Source organism: Chenopodium album, chromosome 26 (genome assembly GCF_948465745.1).
Source record: "Chenopodium album chromosome 26, dcCheAlbu1.1, whole genome shotgun sequence".
Lineage (NCBI taxonomy): Eukaryota > Viridiplantae > Streptophyta > Magnoliopsida > Caryophyllales > Amaranthaceae > Chenopodium > Chenopodium album.
In genome coordinates, this window is record NC_137859.1 from 14,119,031 (window position 1) to 14,138,317 (window position 19,287).

The window sequence follows — 19,287 nt, forward strand, 5'->3', positions numbered from 1 at the left end:
GAAGGAAAAGTTAGTCCACCGCATTACTTGATAATGTTTGAAAGAATAAGGTGCTGCAAAGATCCCATACTGATTCGTCAGAAGACTATTAGAAATCCAACTGAAGCCAGAGCACTGGGATTTTTCTACATTTCGCAATATCTTAACGATTTTATAAAAAGGAAAGGAATTCCGCTTGTCATGTTCCATGTTGGTAACACTACAATTGTGGCGCCGAACGAGATGAAAGAATATTTAGTAGATGGCATAAACAACACCGAGTCAATCTACAATTATTTAGAAGATATTGAAAGTGGAAAGTTTCTGTCATTTGAAGGCCATGAGTATCTGCTTGAAGCATTCATGAGTTGGGATGAGGAGTATGCAGCCAAATGTGTTGCAGACCTTTGTAGAGAGAATCCTATGTATGATGACAACAAAGATAGTGAGGGAGGCCTACAAGAAATAATGATGGATGAAATTATAAAGGCTTAAGCCCACACCAGCAATAATGCAAGGAATCTTCACTGTAGCCACGTTTTACTAATGGTTTCTGTTTCAAAATATCTCTGTAAAAAGCAATGGTGCATAATTGCTTGATAGGAATCCTATGTAACTTTGTTTCCCTATATAAAGGGACTTAGACCAAGAAGTGAAGGCAGAGTTGGAAGAGTTAGCTAGAGAATTACTCTATAGTATTAGAGAGTCCTCTAGAGAAAAATACTCACCTTAAGAGACAGATTGGTTCTCCATCTCTCTTAAAGTAGAGAAAACTCTAGTTCAGTTTATGTCTGTTTAAGCTTTCAGTTTGTGTGTGTGTGTTGTAATATATGAGTGTTGTAATCCTTTCAAATTAAATAAAAGTTTAGTTCAAGAAGGGAACATTATCCCCTTGAACCTTATATATTAAATGAATTATCTTTCTGTTTAAAGAGTGTTATCATAAACACAATAAGAATTGTTTAAATAGAAACTACGGTGTAAGGTAGGAAACGAATTAGATCTGTGCTGTGCTTGATCTAAGGAAGACAGGGTTGGGGTTAGCTACCTTGGTGAAGCCGGAAGCTCAGAACGCCGGAGATTCCAGTGTCGACTAAGTTCAGATATCGGTCAAAATTCTCTAGTTAGATAATTTTTATTGCGAAGCATGGTGGGCTATTAAACTAAAAGGATAATTTGTTTTGATATATAAGCTTAGCAGGCTCATGTATTGTATCGTTTAGTTTCAAGCCGAATTCAAACACAAACAGAGCCCTATTAAGCCAAACTTTGGTCGAGCTAAGCTGGAACGGTTCACCAATAGGCTCGACTCATTATAGCCTAATTGTGACTCTTCTAGTCCTTGACCCTCCTTAATGCGTTGGTAAATCTTGATACGTCGTCAATGGATGAACACAAATTTATAGTCACTATAATTCACACATTATCTTTTCGTCGTGTACTATTGGTGACCACAATTTTATAGTCACTATAATTCACACATTTGTTTTTAGTCCTACCATGTGTCGTCTGTGAGTACCACACTTTAATATAGTCACTATATAAAATTCACACATTAGATTGTCTATTTATTTTTTTACTGTATAACGTTTGGAGTACATAGGATTAACGTAAAATAGACAATCAAATGTAAAACAAAAGGCGTAAAATTAATCACATTATTTATCCACACATGCATTTAAAGTATTACTAGATGAAGCCCGTGTAATGCACGGGTCGAATTCTTTTTTTTTTTTTTTATAAATATTTTTCATATTTAAGCGATTACATTTGTTATTTTATTAGTTGTACTTAGGGCCTGTTCTCTTACGTTAAAATTTAGTTCAGTTAGTTCAGCTCACTTCAATTCAGTTCAGCTCCTAATTTCCTTCTCTTATAAAATATTCAGTTTAGCTAAGTTTAGTTCAGTTCAGTTCAGTTCTGCTCAGCTCAGTTCAGTTCAGTTCAGTTCAATTCAATTCAATTCAGTTCAGCTGAGAGTTCAGTAAATGAGAACAGGCCCTTAATATATCATTTTCTCCGTATTTGTTTTAAAATATTAAATAAAATTCCTAATCTCAAAAGATAATATTTCGTATTTAATGAATGTAACCATTAAAATATCATTGGTCAATTATGCTTATGTGGCACTTGAATTATTTATTGGATATAACTATAATTTATAATTCTATGTAGCACGTTAATTAATCTTAGGTGGCATAATCCTATTGTAGCGTTTTAAAAATATTAATCCTATGTGGCACTCAAATAATTTTTTAAAAATAAAAATCCTACGTGACGCTCTTAAATCTCGGGAAAAACTCCCCTTTATATATATAATATTAGAAACTATAGTTATATGAACTAAGATCGAAAATACTAGACCCGCTAGTCAATTAGCCTAGTTAATTACGTACAAATCTTGTTCGATAAAAAAACAACCAAATAAAAAAACAATCAAACTTATAGAGTAAAATTTAAAATAAATAAAAAGAAAAAAAATCAAACTTAAATAAATTTTTAAAACAAAAATAAAAGGAATTTTCTAAGCTATGCCCCTAAGGTAATCGAGTTTCTAAGGTGTACCCATGCTTTTTCAAATTTCTAAGTTGTGCCCCTTAACTCACTACCATTAATGAATGGTACCCTCCTTGGGACTTCCACGTCACCTAAAGTTAACTATATATTTAATATAAAGATGATAAAAGATAAGGAAATGATACGAGGAATAAATCTTAACCACAACAACCCTACTAATGAAAATTGAAGCCACGAAATCATACTCTCAATTAACTTGTAAATAACTAATAAGGGTACACTTTAGAATTGATAAGAAGTTGAAGGGCACGGCTTAGAAACTTGAAAAAACATGGATATACCTTATAAACTCGGCTACCTTAGGGGTATAGCTTAGAAAAATCCAAAATTAAAAAACTGGTAGGACACATGTCCTATCAGGTCCCTTGTGATTGAAGAACTAGGAAAGAAAATGTTTCACTTATTCGAGTAGCTTCCTGAAAAAGGACATATGGTTGGAATAAAATACTTTTTTTTTTTTTTTTTTTGAGTAGTGATTGGAATAAAATACTTGGAAAAAAGGTAAGAGAGATAAATGTAAATTGAGATCACTACGTATAATGTGAAGGAAAAAAAATACTTCCTCCGTTTTTTATACTTGTAACAGTTTGACTTTTACACTATTTATGTACTCCATTTTGACTAGCTTTGATGATTTACAGCTAAGAAAAAATATAGTCATGTGGAATCTTGTTAGATTCGTCTCGATTTATACTATTTTAATATCTACAATTTTTACACATTGCTAATTAAAGATATAAACAATTGAAATAATACATTGGCAAGCTTGAAAAGAGAAGTGTTGCAATTAGAAAAAAACAGAGGAATTATTGATAGTGGGTTCTCAAAGACACAAAAGAAGAGAGAGAAATAATTTACGTATAAATGTATAATGTGATTGAGGATTCTAAATTTGAAAATGAGATTAAAAAAAAAAGAGGGTTGGTTTTTTTTTTTTTTTTTTTTTTTTTTTTTTTTTTTTTTTTGTGTGTGTGTGTGTGTGATAAGTGTAGGACACTTAAAAAACGGAAGGACTATGTAATACTACGTCCATCCGTTAATGGTTATCTGCAACTTTGTCTATTTTTGGCCGCTAAACATTATGTGCAACCAATTTATTTCTTTCCTTATTTAGTAAAAAAAAATGTTAAAATGACCAAATTACCCCTGATTTGCTTAACTTCACCGGATAAAAAATTGAGTATTATCAATTAATTGAATTCCTGAGATGTAAATTCATAAAAATTGAAAGTATAGCTCTAACTTACCCTATTTTTTATTTACACAACAGTTGAAAATAAAAAAATTTCATTACTTGTATCTCTCTCTTTTTTTTTTCTTTTTTTTTACAAGGAAAAAAGGGATTTCATTGATAAAATATAGTCAAATGGGCAAACGATAGTTACATATAACTCCTAAGAAATCAAGAATTTCAACACAAGTACACACCTTAAAACTAAATACATCGTAGATTTGATTAAGATTTGATTAACAATCACTTTAATAAAAAGCTTCATCTGAAGCAATAAAATCTGTGAGTTCGCACTGATTTGGCTTAAAATCCAATGATGTGTATCGTTTGAGTGAAAATACTCGTGTGGTCCTTCGGATTCTAATTCTTGTCATACAAACATAAAAAGAAAATAAATGCAAGAGAAAATTCATCATGTCAAGGATGAGATCTATTTAAATTATTGAAAGCAATTAAAAGGTTTTGGAGATAACCACAGATATGAACACTAGTAGAAGCCCCTACAAAAATTCACAACTGAGACTAAGAGGAAAGAGATGGTAGAGATGGAGATAAAAGGAAGAAGAAAGAAGAAAAACCTTTAAAAAATCGGAAAAAAACCTAGCAATGAAGGCTAGCTTAGGAAAACCCTCTCAAGGGAGAAACCCTAGAGGTAAACAAAAAACATCCTAAGGAGAAATCTGGAGGGAATAAAATCTCGTATCTTTTATCAAATGCTTTCTCTATTATCTTTGGTATACATTATTTCTCATGATGAGACCAAGCTAAGCATGTTTAGTAGAGTTGGAGGTAACTCACTTTGTAAATCATTAAAAAAAAGGAATGCAACCAATATCATGTGCAAATCAATCGTTCCTCCTGTAGCTAGAGACTTGTTTGCAATATTAAATAATACCTAGCTACTAGCTTAACCATTGGAGCTTGAAAATGCAATTTGAATAAATAAAATAAAATTTATCAAACTACATTTGCAATATTCGTAAATCATTAAAAAAAAAAAAAAAAAAAAAAAAAAAAAAAAAAAAAAAACAAAATAGAATAAATAAAAGGAAACTTATCAAAGTAAATTAAGGAGGTGTGGTCCATTTAAATTATAAGTTATTAGCTAGACACTGGACTTAAAATGACAATAAGCTTGAAAGATTATGTGGATATATAGCAAGCTAATTGTCATATGAAATTTGAAGGGATTTTTTTTTTTTTAGAATATTACTTCCGAGGTTTCTATGTGACTTTTCACGATATCCAAGACGTATTTTAAAACATATATATATATATATGTGTGTGTGTGTGTGTGTGTATATATATATCTATATATATATATATATATATATATATATATATATATATATATATATATATATATATATATATATGTATATATGTATATACATGTATATATATATATGTATATACATGTATATACATGTATATATATATATATGTATATATATATATGTATATACATGTATGTATATATATGTATATACATGTATATATATATATATGTATATACATGTATGTATATATATGTATATACATGTATATATATATATGTATATATATATATATATATATATATATATATATATATATATATATATATATATATATATATATATATATATATATATATATATATATATATATATACATGTATATATATATATATGTATATATATTCATTTTCATATGAACACTTAAAAATTATAGAAACCTGATAGTACAAAAATATACAATGAGATGAATATGACTAGTAGACTAGATCAACATGATTATATTATCTTTTGTAGATTAACGATAATTTATGGGCATAATTTTGAAGTTTGACAAAAAAAAAATAAAAATAAAAATAACAACGTGACAATAAAAAAGGAACGAAGGCCGAGACTAAACTAAAATATCACTTAATAAGTTGACATCAATAAACTCATTTCTAAAAAATAATTTAGAATAACCAAAATCAATAAAAATGTGAAAATCCGGTGGTAGTTTTCTTAAAACCTTTTTTATTCTATTAGGTTGTTTTCAACAAAAATTGATTTTTATAGGTAGTTTATGAAAAAATATCCTTAAATCAATCAAATTATAAATTTTTATTTTATTAGGTCGTTTTCAACAAAAATTGATTTTTATAGGTAGTTTATAAAAAAATATCCTTAAATCAATCAAATTATAAATTTTTTACATATTAGAAAAAAATTTGTTTAACATAAGCTGACACAATTAAATTAATTTCTAAATAATTTAGAGTCTTCCATAATCAACAAAATTTATTTTAGAATCAATATGATTTAATGATAAAATCTAACCAAAATATTATGCAAACAAACGTGTCAAGTAATTTTTTTTTCGTTTGGTGTATGTATTGTATAAAACTAGTGTGTGGCCCGAGCGATGTCCCGGGTTGCTAGTTTGTACTTGTTTAATTTTCTGATTAAATTCGACTGTTTAGATAGTAAGACTTGTTGGTTTTGAGTTTAAGTCTTGCTATAAAAATTTTTTAGTTGTCAAACTCAATCATTAAATAATGGAAACAAATAGTATAATAAGACATAACATTACTTATCTAAGTTAACTATAATTTTTTTGGATAGAAAAACACTATTAATAAATGGCTAAGTGATGAGTGTCATTTCCGACACTATTTTATATATATGTTTCTTAGATTTTGGGTTAGTTCCTTTAGCATTTTAGTGTTTTATTTAGGTTTTTGATATTTTGTGGCTTATTTCTCTTTTGTGTGTTTTTATAGGTTATTGAGTGGTTTTAGAAGATAAAAAGATCAACCAAATAAAGGAGCCAATGCGGAGCGCAAATGGAAGTTCCTGCAGAGGAACTTGAGAAACTGACGAAGATGAAAACAGCTTGCTGGGCACGTTTTGTTCGTCTAGGTTCATTGAATCTACGAATTTGGGAAGTCTTAGGTAATAATTCACAAGATCTACGACAGTTGAAAAGATATATATGAATGAAGAGAAGATCTTATCAATTGGTTAAGATATGGAAAAAATTTATATATTCACAATCTTATCTTATTACTTTCCTTATCTTTGAAAGATTCCAAATTATCTCTTAGCCTATCTAAAGCCACAAAATTATAGAGGAGACTGGTCAGAGAGAGAGCCAGACACTGAAGAAGAGACGACTGAGAAGGAAGGCTTTGTAATTCACTCCAAAACCCTTCTAGGGTTTGGAGTCGTTGGTCAGAGTTCGTGATACATTGTAGCTGAGGATCTCGGAGCTGACTGAGAGGAACTGAGATTTGAATTCGAGGAACTTGATGGATTCTTGTTTCGTTTTCTTTTCTTATATTTGTGTTATGAGTCCTTAACTTGTTATGCTTAGTAACTATTAGTTTGAAGCCATGTATTAAGTATTTGAGACGAGTATTGTTGGTTTTAATGATTAATGCTTTAGAGTATTCTTGAATTATTGTTTTGTCCATAAGAATGATGATTTCTTATAAGTAGGTGTACAACTATTTGTTTGGGTCTGATTTCTTTTGCTAATTAATACTACTAAGTCCGTAATTGCTTGGGAACATTAATCGAGTAACAAACAATTGTAGAGGAGGACGTTCCACTACATTAATTGAAAAGTAATTCTTGATCGAGGCCAAATCACGTAAGTTCCGGAGTGTTGTGGTTTTCTTGGCTTGATGTTTTCCTAGTTCTCAATGATGTCATCAGGTTAAATTCCTTGCTTGTAGTATAGGGGTTATCTGTTGGTTAGGGTTAGTGAAAGTCGTATGGGATCTAACCATTAATAAGGGAAAACAGAGGAACTTGTTCCATAAGTCAAGCTATTCTAAAGGGTGAAGTATTATGTCCGTGATTATACATTTGCATGGTGGATTTCTATATATAGTTGCTGAGTATCTCAAGTTCCTTATTTGTGCTTGTTCTTATTAGTTTAAGTTCCTAGTTGTTAGTTGATCCTTATCCTTAAACACCTACCCAATCGTTCTTTTACTGCTTTGAGTCTGTGTTAAGTGTTTGGATCTTATTCTTTGTTATTTGCAAGCACATTCTTCGTGGGATCGACCCCCTACTTCTGCTAATTACAAGTTAGTAGTCTTAGGGTAATTATTATTAATTTGTGTGCGTTTCGACACTGCATCACTAAGATGGTAAGACTCTTAACTTAAGACATTTTGGTCTTGAGTTCAAGTCTTGATATAAGCATTTTTTAGATGCAAACCTAATACAAGTGAAAGTGACATGTCATGTTTATAAAGACACGTGGCGCATATTGCTAACATGTCGAACTTAAAAAAGGTGACACGTGGAACATATTCTGTTTTAGGAACGCTTTTTAATATATAAGTATAGATATTTGGACAAGCGAATCCTAGAGCAGCACTTGTCAGCTCCATTTCAATCCACTTGTCGTATAGTATAATAGATTGATGATGATGATAAGTAATTAATATGTTTAGTACTACATACTCACTCTATCCTTTATTTTTTATCTCATTTGATTTTTCATGTTTTTGTAAGATGTGTATTCAAATGTAAATATCTCCGTTTCTATGCAAACAAATTGTTCCTTCGTTTTTTTTAGTTGACACCGTTTGACTTTTACACTGTTTACACAACATGCTTTGACTTGATTTTGTGGTTTATAGATACAATAAAACATAGTCATGTATGTAGGATTATGTTTGAATCATTTCAATGTATATTTTATTTATATATACTTTTTATAATTTTTCAATGTTTTAGAGATATTAATCGTTAAAAACATGCATTGACAAATGTGATAATAGAAACGTGTCAACTATAAAAGAACAGATGAAGTATATATCTTCATTTCTATACACCTAAAAATTTTATGGGGTTCCACAATTAATACAAATAAGAAATGATTAGAAGCCACCAAAAATAATAAATGTGACAAACATTTAAGGATGGAGAGAATATTATATATAAAGCATATATAAAACACCTGTTTGGTGGTAGCGTTTGGGACAACGGTTATAGTTTTGAACAGTCAAAACACCACTATCAATCGTTACTTAGCTAATATCTACGCATTACTAGTTGACAGCTACTCACTATCTTAACAGTTACTCGCTACTTGACCGCTAAAAAAGTACTTTTGCCAAACAAGACCAAAGCGTACACAATTCCTTACCTTATAAAAAGTGGGAAAATACTCTTATGAATAGTGTAAGGATAGTTCTAACCCTGAAAATGTTTAATTACCTTTATACCCCCATTAATGTTTTATGAATAATCAATGTATTTATTTTATTGTTAATTTGTTATTATTGATTAATTTTACAATATGGGTTTTAGCGTTAATTTAATTTCTCACTTGTCAGTATAATCAACTTAGGGCCTGTTCATATTTACTTAATTTCAGTTCAGTTCAGTTTAGTTCAGCTCCAATCAGTTCAGTTCACTTCAGTTCAGCTTCAATCAGTTCAGTTCAATTCAGCTCTTAATTTCCCTCGCTCATAAAATATTCATTTCAGCTCAATTCAGTTCAGTTCAGCTCCAATCAGTTCAGCTCAGTTCAGTTCAGCTCCAATCAGTTTAGTTCAGTTCAGCTTAATTCAGTAAATGTGAACAGGCCCTTAATATTGCTTTAACTATTCTAACATTCATAGGTATGATTATGAGAGGCTTTGATTTTACATTCTTTCCTATATGAAGCACAAGGAACTATGGAAGCAAGCATTTGTCCAATATAGTGCAAAAGCAACTATGCTGAAACTGAAATTTGATATACGAGAAATCAGGCTCAAGTGTGGGTTGGTGAATCGGTTATATTTCGGACAGTAAGAGAAAACAAAGGTCCATGATTTTGATATAAGTTTACAGGGGTATTGGTTTAATTCATTAAAAAAGTTCATGAAAGTGAAATCCGAAAGATCATATGAGTAGTTCTAACAAAAAAAAAATAATAATATAAAAATACTAGAAGCTAAGACAAAGGTTGGTCCAATACAATAACCAGAAAGTTATTCAAGAGATTGCGCTATTAATGACATTGAGATAGTTTAGTTAGTTTGGTGACTCTTAAGGTTCAAGCTATAATTGCCCAAGTTTTTACTCATTTGAATCGAAGACTAGCTAGGTAGAAATTTGAATTGGGAATGAACTTGATTGACAATTTCACACAGTCAATCACTCAACATCTATTGTTTTTAATTCTTGTACCTTATTTCTCCGCTTAACATAGGGTCTGTTCTCGTTGACTGAACTGAGATGAACTGAATTGAACAAGAGTTGTGATTTGTTCAAGATTTCAATCTTTATCTAGGGCTCTCGGAGCCTTCTGATCTTGCTATCGACTTAGGACACACTATGTTCGTTGATTTCGAAAGCATTAAGATATGTGAATTGAACTGAACTTATTAGAGCTCAACTGAACTTAACTGGAACGAATATTTTATGAGAGAGGGAAATTAGGAGCTGAACTGAATTGAACTTATTAGAGCTGAGCTGAACTAAACTAGACTGAAAATAATCGCATGAGAACAGGCCCTTAGTTTTTGAGGTTACTTGGTCCATTTTGTCCATTGCATTTTTTACCGATTCAAGAAAATAACTTCATTATTTTTGTAACTTTAACAAAATAAATTACTAACTTATAATATCAATTTACTCTGTAAAATAAATTTTACAAGGCAATCATTGTTAAATGACATTTATTGTAATTATTACGATCATAACTTTAACCGATTAAAACTTAAAGTGAGGTGTATTGGTATCTTATATGAATACAAGAAAAATATAGACATGTGATGTCCTGCTAATTGAACCATTTCAATCTGTACTTTAAATATAGCAAACATTTGCATGTCTAGAACTCGATACTTTTAAGAACTCATTCACTAATTCTAAAGTAATTTGCTAAAGTTTTGAGCATTGCTAAGATACATGACATTCAACATATTAATCGCCCGCATATGTACAAATAGTTATAATAAAATATATGCAAACATGCATAAGGTATTAAGACTAACTACAATGACTCAACTTGAAACACTACCTATACTGCGCGCATCGCGCGCGTAGGATCCCCTAGTTACACATAAAAGTCCAACACGTTTATTTTCAATGCTTTAGTAATTACGTTGTTTGTGAGTTAGACAACACGTGTATTAGTGGCTATCTTTATCCAAAGACTTATGATCTTGCAAGAGTGAACATAAATAATATACCAAACTCCAAATTATTTATAGCTCTAACTAAGCCGCCTCTTAAATTATAAGCGTTTTACATTAAGCACGAACAACAGTCTGATGGCCGAATCAACTGTTATTGTTGTAGGGGCAGGGCCGTCAGGGCTAGCCACCGCGGCTTGCCTAACCCATAACTCGATACCATACATCTTACTCGAAAGAGAAGATTGTTGTGCTTCTCTTTGGAGAAAGAAGGCGTACGATCGCCTTCACCTACATTTACCAAAGGAATCTTGTGAACTTCCCCACATGAAAATGCCATCCAACTACCCAAAATATGTCCCAAGAAAAGAGTTTGTAGACTATTTTGACAACTACGTCGATCATTTTGGGATCAAGCCTTTGTACAGGAGGCGCGTGGTTAGTGCCAAGTTTGACGAAGGTACAAAGAAATGGCGTGTCGTGGCAAAGAGAGTGACCGATAAGGCGGAGTCCGACAACGACAACGAGGAAGAGGAGGAGGAGGAGGAGGAGTATGTTGGGAAATATTTGGTGGTGGCAAGTGGTGAAACATGTGATCCATATTGTCCTGAAATTGAAGGGTTGAGTAGCTTTCAAGGGAAAGTAGTACACTCTACGCAATATAAGTCTGGTAAAGAGTATGAAGGCAAAAGTGTATTGGTTATTGGAGCTGGTAATTCTGGCTTTGAAATTGGTCTTGATCTTGCTAATTATGGTGCTAAAACTTCCATTGTTGCTAGAAGCCCTGTAAGTTTTTTACTTTTATCTTAACAATATTGTTATTAACTCCCTTGGTTTTTTAATGTTCTATATTCCCTCCGTGTTTAAATAAATAAATCGTTTTTCTTTTACAACCGTATTCAAATAAATGAAATGTTTTCTTTTTTGCTAACTTCTCTCAAATTTTTAATAATATTTTCTTTATTTTTTTAATAATACTATGTATTCCACTAACTAATGTTCCTATTAAACATCTTACACTCTTCTCTCTCCTCAACTTATATTGCACTACCTACCTGTTATTTTAATAAATTCAAATAACCTTCCTAAAACTTCATAAAAGTCAACACGTTTCAATTATTTAAACACGGAATGAATACTTAGTCTCACAAATCATTTGACTAAAATGAAAATGAAAATTAGAACAATAAAAAGGGAAGGAAATTTTTAAAAATAATTTTATTTTATACGAAATATTATTGATATTATTGTATTCGGAATTTGTGATTCTTTGTCTTCATTCATCTGTGAATTCGGGGTAATTTCTTCGATTTTAGGGTTTGATTCATCATAATCACTTTGAATTAGTTGACTTTGATTAATTATTTAACTCGTCGATTTCTCATTTGAGTGATGAGAATCGATCTCATTATCTTCTTAAATCGGAAGGAAAGCTCTAACCACTTAAACTATCTCTCACTTTCATATATAATTAACCTTTAACAAGAAAACTACAATTATTTTGGTAAAGAAAAGGAAAAATACTCTGATACAAGTACAATTGTCAATTGTTACATACTTTTCAATTCCCAGAAAATAAAAGTCTATAGGATCGTGGGTAGGTTTGTTTTGCGTAAACTTAGGGAATAATTGGCATTTAATTTTTATTTGACTTATCAAGCTCCTTTTTTTAAAACTAGGAGGTCTACACTCGCATTGCACGCGACATATTCGACGTTTATGGTCAAGCTGTAATAGCTGGTCATGACACCTAAAATTAAGTAGTTAGGCTTTTCTACGAAATAAATTGTTGACAATCATATCCTTGCAGTAGGTACGAAAATGTAACACTTGAAAATATATATACACTATTCACTTTTTAGTTGTAAGCTTTTTATGGTGTAATATGACTTTTGTTGTGAATTATAATATAAATCATCCGTCACTTTTAGTTGCAACACTTGAAAATATATACTTATATATATACTTCCTCCGTTTCTTTTTACTTGCAACACAGCCTTGTGGCACGTGTTTTGAGGTCGGGTTTATGTAATGTAAACGGATAAATTATTCGTTAAAATTTTTACAAATGATACTTAACCCTATTCTAATCTTCGTGTAAAAATTATATTGATTAAATCGCTCGTTTACCCTCACTAATCATCTCCTAAAACTGCGTGCCTAAAAGGTGTGTTGCAAGTAAAAGAAAACGGAGGAAGTACATTTTTTATTTTCTTATAATATTTAATCTTTATTTTTATTGACCTTTTTTGTTGGGCAAAATAGTCATGTTGGATCTTATTAATTAGATTCATCTCGATTTATATACATGTTTTAAATATTTTATCAATAGATTTTCTCGATTTATATATATGTTTTAAATATTTTATCAATAGATTTTTTACATGTCTATAATGTGAGATACAAGAGATTGATATTATGTATTGACAAGTGTAAAAGTTAATATGCTGCAACTAAAAGTTAACGGAGAAAGTTTCAAAAGAAAAATGTCTAATTAGGTGATGAGGTAATAAAATTCAGTAGTGGATTTGTGTGTGTGTGTGTGTGTTTTATTTTATTTTATTTTTTTTTTTTTAAGAAAATAGTAACAAAGTGGATTATATCCCGTCTATTCCCCCACCCCTTGAAGAGCACTATTATTAGGTTAAATAATTTTGCCTTCTAACGTTAGAAGAAAAATAACTTGGGGTGTTGGAAGGGAAGGAAGACTAAAGAAGCTAAGAGAAATAAATACAGGAAGCATAAGAGTTAATATGATATAAATGGGTATATGGGTAAATAAATATTTTTAGGGGTAAAAAAGTCATCACACTATTCATAAGAGTTCTTTTGAACTTTTTATAAGGTAGGGATAGGGATGTAAGGGAGAAAGGCCCTATTGGGCCAGAACCTCTTAAGGTCCAACCTAATCTGGGTTAACGGGTTAGACAATTTGATCCCACAACCTTTTGGTTGTGAGGTGACAAGCCTTATCACTAGTCCAAACTTAGCTTGGTATCAAGCTCCATATTATATCAAGAAAATGAGAGTTTATACGTTGTATTATACTTTGAGATGCATTGTACTTAATTAAATAAATTATTTCACAAGCACAGCTACATGATCGTATTTACTATTTAGGACCTCCATACGAGCAAATAATGGTCCTAAAATTTATTCCTCAGGAAAAGATCTAACTATAAGTAGTACACTTATGATTAATTGCATAATTGACCTTGAAATACATTACATTACGTACATTACTTAACAACAAATGAGTGATTTTCAATCTTTTTATTGATACCCCTTCCCCTAACTACCTAGCGTATTCAATTAACTTATGAATTTATGATGATCGATTTGCTACCTTATGAAACAAGGTCATATCACATCTGAAAACTCCATTCAAACCGAAGAAAAATAACTCCACTATTCTAAAAATATATTAATTCATACTCCCTCCGCCCTTAATTATAGTCCGTTATGGGCAATTTTTAAGGGAATTAATAAACATAAATAAGTAGTATAAGTACTTTGAAAAGGTAAATTAACATTGGGTATGCAAAAAGGTAGACAGAGAAAATAATAAAAGTACATGGAAAAACAAAATTTACATAGAAAAATTAAGTTGCACGAATATGGGACTTAAAATTTTTGGTTGTAGGTTCATTTATTGTCCAAAGATTTTAACAAAATTTATCAATACTAATATTATCAATTAGTAGTGATAAAGCTCTTGCAAATCGAATTTTTGGGTGTAGGTTCATATATTGTCCAAAGAAATGGTGAACATGGGAGTAGCTCTTGTGAAGTATTTGCCATTCAAATGGGTGGACAACTTGGTGGTGCTCTTTAGTAAAGTTGTGTATGGCGATATAACCAAATACGGGTTGACTAGGCCCCAAGAAGGTCCCTTCTACTTAAAAGTTGCCTTTAACAAATACCCAATTATTGATCAAGGGACTTTTCGAAAGATCAAATCGGGTGAAATTCAGGTACTCTCCCTGTTTTTAAATACTGATTTATGTCTACTTTTTGTACTATTCATTTGTCCTACCCTGACTAATGTTTGTGATGTATACATAAAAAAATAAAATAAAATAATAATAATATACATATATTCTTGTTGGTACCTGTTGGAATGATCTTAATATATAGATCATTAATTTTCAATTGCTAGAATTTATACTTATTAATAATTTAAAATACTAGTGATTGAGGTTGAAGTGTCTTGCGGCTCTTACCCATGAGTGAATGCAGAGAATCTAATACAAATATATAAAATGGCCGTCAAATGAAAAGTTTGAATGATTCAATATAACTTACTCCATTAGCATACATCCAAGAAATATTTGTGTAAGACCGTCTTATTTTTATAAGATCGCTTTTATAAGTCACTGGCTCACTACGAGCATATGCCTACTCTACTTTAAGCCTAAGTGACCTAATTTTCTTCAACTTCATCTAATTCCTCTCATTGTCACATTACCTCTTGATGTAAACAAGAATTAACTCAATTAAAGTTTAAGCTGATAGTTAAGTCTAAGGATTAATTTGTAGAAATTAAAGGTAGTCTTTATAATAAGACAGATTTATTTAAATCACAACGATATACAACATCTCAATCAGTAGCTGTGATAATAGGCAATAATAGTAACATAGGGCTATAAATTTATAAACAATCAATCAAGCTTAATTACACTACACCGAAAAAGTAGTTGTTGCGTTTAAGATTAACTCAATTAAAGTTTAAGCTTAATTCATATTTTTGTCTTATTTTTGTAATTGCAATTTGTAACGTTGCGTTTATGATTATGTAACGGTTAATGTTACAGATTTTGCCGGGAATCACAAGCATAAGAGGCAATGATGTGCTGTTTAAGGATGGCAGATCGTATGCTTTCGACTCTATTATTTTCGCCACTGGTTTTAAAAGGGCCACAAATCAATGGCTCAAGGTAAAATTAATTAGATATGTATGTATGTATGTATGTCTGGTCTACATAATTAAGTTTGGACAAAGTTTTTGAATGACATCGTGGACCTGGTGTTGATACATACTCCCTCCGTTTTGTTCGCATTAGTTGTAATAGTAGGCATGAATCATAGTTTAAGAAAATTATAAACTAGGCTTATAATATAAAGTATTGTTAGTAATAGATAGAAATAACTAAAAAAAAAAAAAAATTAGTGTGGGTGGGATTGGTAGGAAAGAGAAGTTATAAAATATTTGTAAATGTAGGGTTAGTGGGAGAGGGAAACTATAAAAAAAACGGTGGCTCATTTACAAATATAGTAATGTTGCAACTAATATGAAACAATTGAAAATAAAAAGTGTTGCAACAAATGCGAAATGGAGGGAGTATGATAGAAAAATCGTTCTCTTTTAACTTATTTCCTCCGTGTTAATTTAGATGCATGCATTACTTTTGTTATTATAGACTCTTAGACAATTTTTGGAGAATAGAGAAAAAATAAATAGGACATATATGTTATATGATAGGAAAGAGATAGAGAGATTTCATTAATGGAAAGGAAAGTGAAGAAAACTTCCTTTTATAAAAAATAATGCATCTATAAAAAAAATGAAGGAAGGAAAATGAATATTTGATGAATTTATTGCTTTAAAATGAAAATTGTGAAATGGTTTTTTAAAAAAAAAAAACATGATAATTGTGAAATTGTATATCTTTAGTCGTGTTCACTTCTCTATATATATTTTATTATTTAATAATGAGTTTGTTGGTGAATTAATAGGGAGACGACTATCTGCTAAATGAAGATGGATTTTCAAAGCAAAGTTTCCCTAACAACAATTGGAAGGGTAAAAATGGATTGTATTGTGCTGGTCTAGCACAAAGGGGACTCTTCGGAGCTGCTATGGATGCTGAACATATTGCTAATGACATCAAAAACTTAAATTAGATAATTTATGTTATCAAATCTCTGTTTCATTCTACTAAGCTAAGGAATGCTAATCATGTCATTTAGCATATTTATTTTGTGTGTGTATGTACGTGTGTTGTGTATGCACACACGTACACTTGTTATCACTTAAATTTGTTTAATAGTCTTTCGAAATGATGGATATTTATAAAATTAATTAAAATGATGTCTTAATGATAATGATGTTTTAACTAGAATTGCTATTATGGCCCTGAGAATTATAATTCAAATTAATGCTGCATACAAAGTTGATGGTGAATCCTTGGCCTCTTATAATTTGTTCTTGAAAACAAATTTCTATGATCGTACATAAATGTTCAATATGAGTATCTACAAATTCAGGAGTAAAGACCAAATACGGTCCCTAAACTTTGGTATAAGTTTGATTTTGGTCCCTCAACTTTCAAAAGTCTGATTTTGGTCCCACAACCACCAATGAGTCATAATTTGTGGTGGCTATTACAATGACTCAGCAAAGTTTAGGGACCTATGCCTATTTAATTGCTGACATGGCCAAAGTTTAGGGACTTTGCATTTTTTATTTTATTTTATCCTTGCTGACTGGACTAAAGTTGAGGGACTTCCATGCATTCCAAGTATTAATCCCATAAAATTAATCTTTCTAATTGCCGAACTCACTCAATAATGTATCCTTACCAGTTACCTAAACATATATAACCACAATAGTCACCACCACCACCACAACCACTAGCCCACCGCCAATACATAAACAACCACTGGGCGCCACCATCATAACACCACAACTGTCTTAAAATTAATAAATAAATAAATAAATAAAACCGAAATTACCAACAAATCTAAAATGTCAGTCAAATTAAACAAAAAAAAAATCAAATTGAAAACAAATATATATTGAATTAAGAATTAAAAAATTGAAGGACAACCCATGTCAAGTTCACAACCACCACCTTGTAGTTTGGAGAATATATATAATGCTTTTAATTTTTATGGTTATAGATCTGGATGCATTTGGTAGATTTTAAGGCTTGAAGATCTAAAGGTGGTGGTTTTTGATGAGAGTGGTGGGGGTATTGGTCATCCTCAATGCATGTGGTGATGAGAGTGATAGAGTGGTTTTCGATTGGGGTGGTGATGGTTTTGGTGGTTTGTGGTTCGTTGATGGTGATTGGTTGGGGTTTTTTTTTTGTGGTTTTTGTAGGGAGTGGATGGATTTTGGGTGATTTCGGGGGGGAGTGGTACGGTGGGGAATTTGGTGGTTTCGGTGGGGTTTAGGTTATTTTCGGTGGGAGAGGGTGTGGTGCCAAACTGCCAATGGAAGTGGTATGTATATGTAGGGTGGTGGAGCTTTAAAAATGGGGAAGGTAAGAAGTTGAGGAGAGAGAACAAAAAGTTATTAAAATTAATGTGGGAAATAATATAAATTCAAGATTGGAATGAGTAAAATAATTAGATTAATTAAAGTTAAAAATGTGGTTAATTAACATATTTAGTAGCAATTGAATTAAAAAAGACAAAGTCCCTAAATTTGGTCCAGTCAGCATTAGAAGTCCTTAAACTTTGGTCCAGTTAGCAATTGAATATGGCCAAGTCCCTAAACTTTGCTGACTCATTACAATAGCCACCACAATTGATGAGTCATTGGTGGTTGAGGGACCAAAATCAGACTTTTGAAAGTATAGGGACCAAAATCAGACTTTTGGCAAAGTTTGGGGACCGTATTATGTGTTTACTCACAAATTCAGCTCTTCTATGCCTTAGGCTAGTTACATCGATAATGCCACATTTTTTTTTATCTTATAGGAATTCATGTTATCTCAGGTCTAAAATCTGGACACTCTGGAGACTCTAGATGCTCATGCCCTGTCAGAGATGGCAAATGTCTCATAATGCTAAAATATACTGAATAATATTCTCTGTAATTCACATTCAAGATAAACGGCCACATACAATTATATAGGCTAGGATACATGGAGGGCAAGACCAAATAACCTAAAGATATTCACAAGATATTCTAAGATATATTTCCCAATATTCACAATATTTATCTTTCCTAATACATAAGCTTAGGGGTTCAACAGAGGAAACCTCATTTGATGCGTAAGTCGGTTATCAAATGTGGAGATGAAGATATCTAAACAAAGGAAGTAACATATGTGACCATTTCATCCCAAAGCATCCTAACCAAAGAAATATAATCCATGTAAATTGTAGCAACCTACAATAAACATTTTTCTCCCCGCCGAAAACCTTCAAGACATGCATTCATCTTTGCAGGTAAGGCCGATTGAGCCAATCGTGGGTCACTCCCACCAAACATACTTTGAATATCAAATTCCATAGTTTTCAGAAATCACCCCTGAATCCATGTGCATGTTAGTTATTACACGAACCATCTACCAATGTTGGTGTTGTAAAGGCACCACCAATATTTTGTAAGATAGCCCGCATATCTCGGGAGATGATCCAAGCCTTG

The 19,287-nt window shown here is 31.3% G+C and overlaps 1 protein-coding gene across 1 annotated transcript; it reads left to right on the top strand.

Annotated features, from left to right (window-relative positions):
- Positions 1 to 10,969: 10,969 nt before the first annotated feature.
- On the top strand, positions 10,970 to 17,027 carry LOC145618287 (putative indole-3-pyruvate monooxygenase YUCCA10). The gene is made up of 4 exons (XM_081673061.1): positions 10,970 to 11,693; positions 14,648 to 14,881; positions 15,722 to 15,844; positions 16,644 to 17,027. The coding sequence occupies exons 1-4, from the start codon at positions 11,046 to 11,048 to the stop codon at positions 16,809 to 16,811; spliced, it is 1,173 nt and encodes a 390-aa protein (XP_081529187.1). The 5' UTR covers positions 10,970 to 11,045; the 3' UTR covers positions 16,812 to 17,027.
- Positions 17,028 to 19,287: the final 2,260 nt, after the last annotated feature.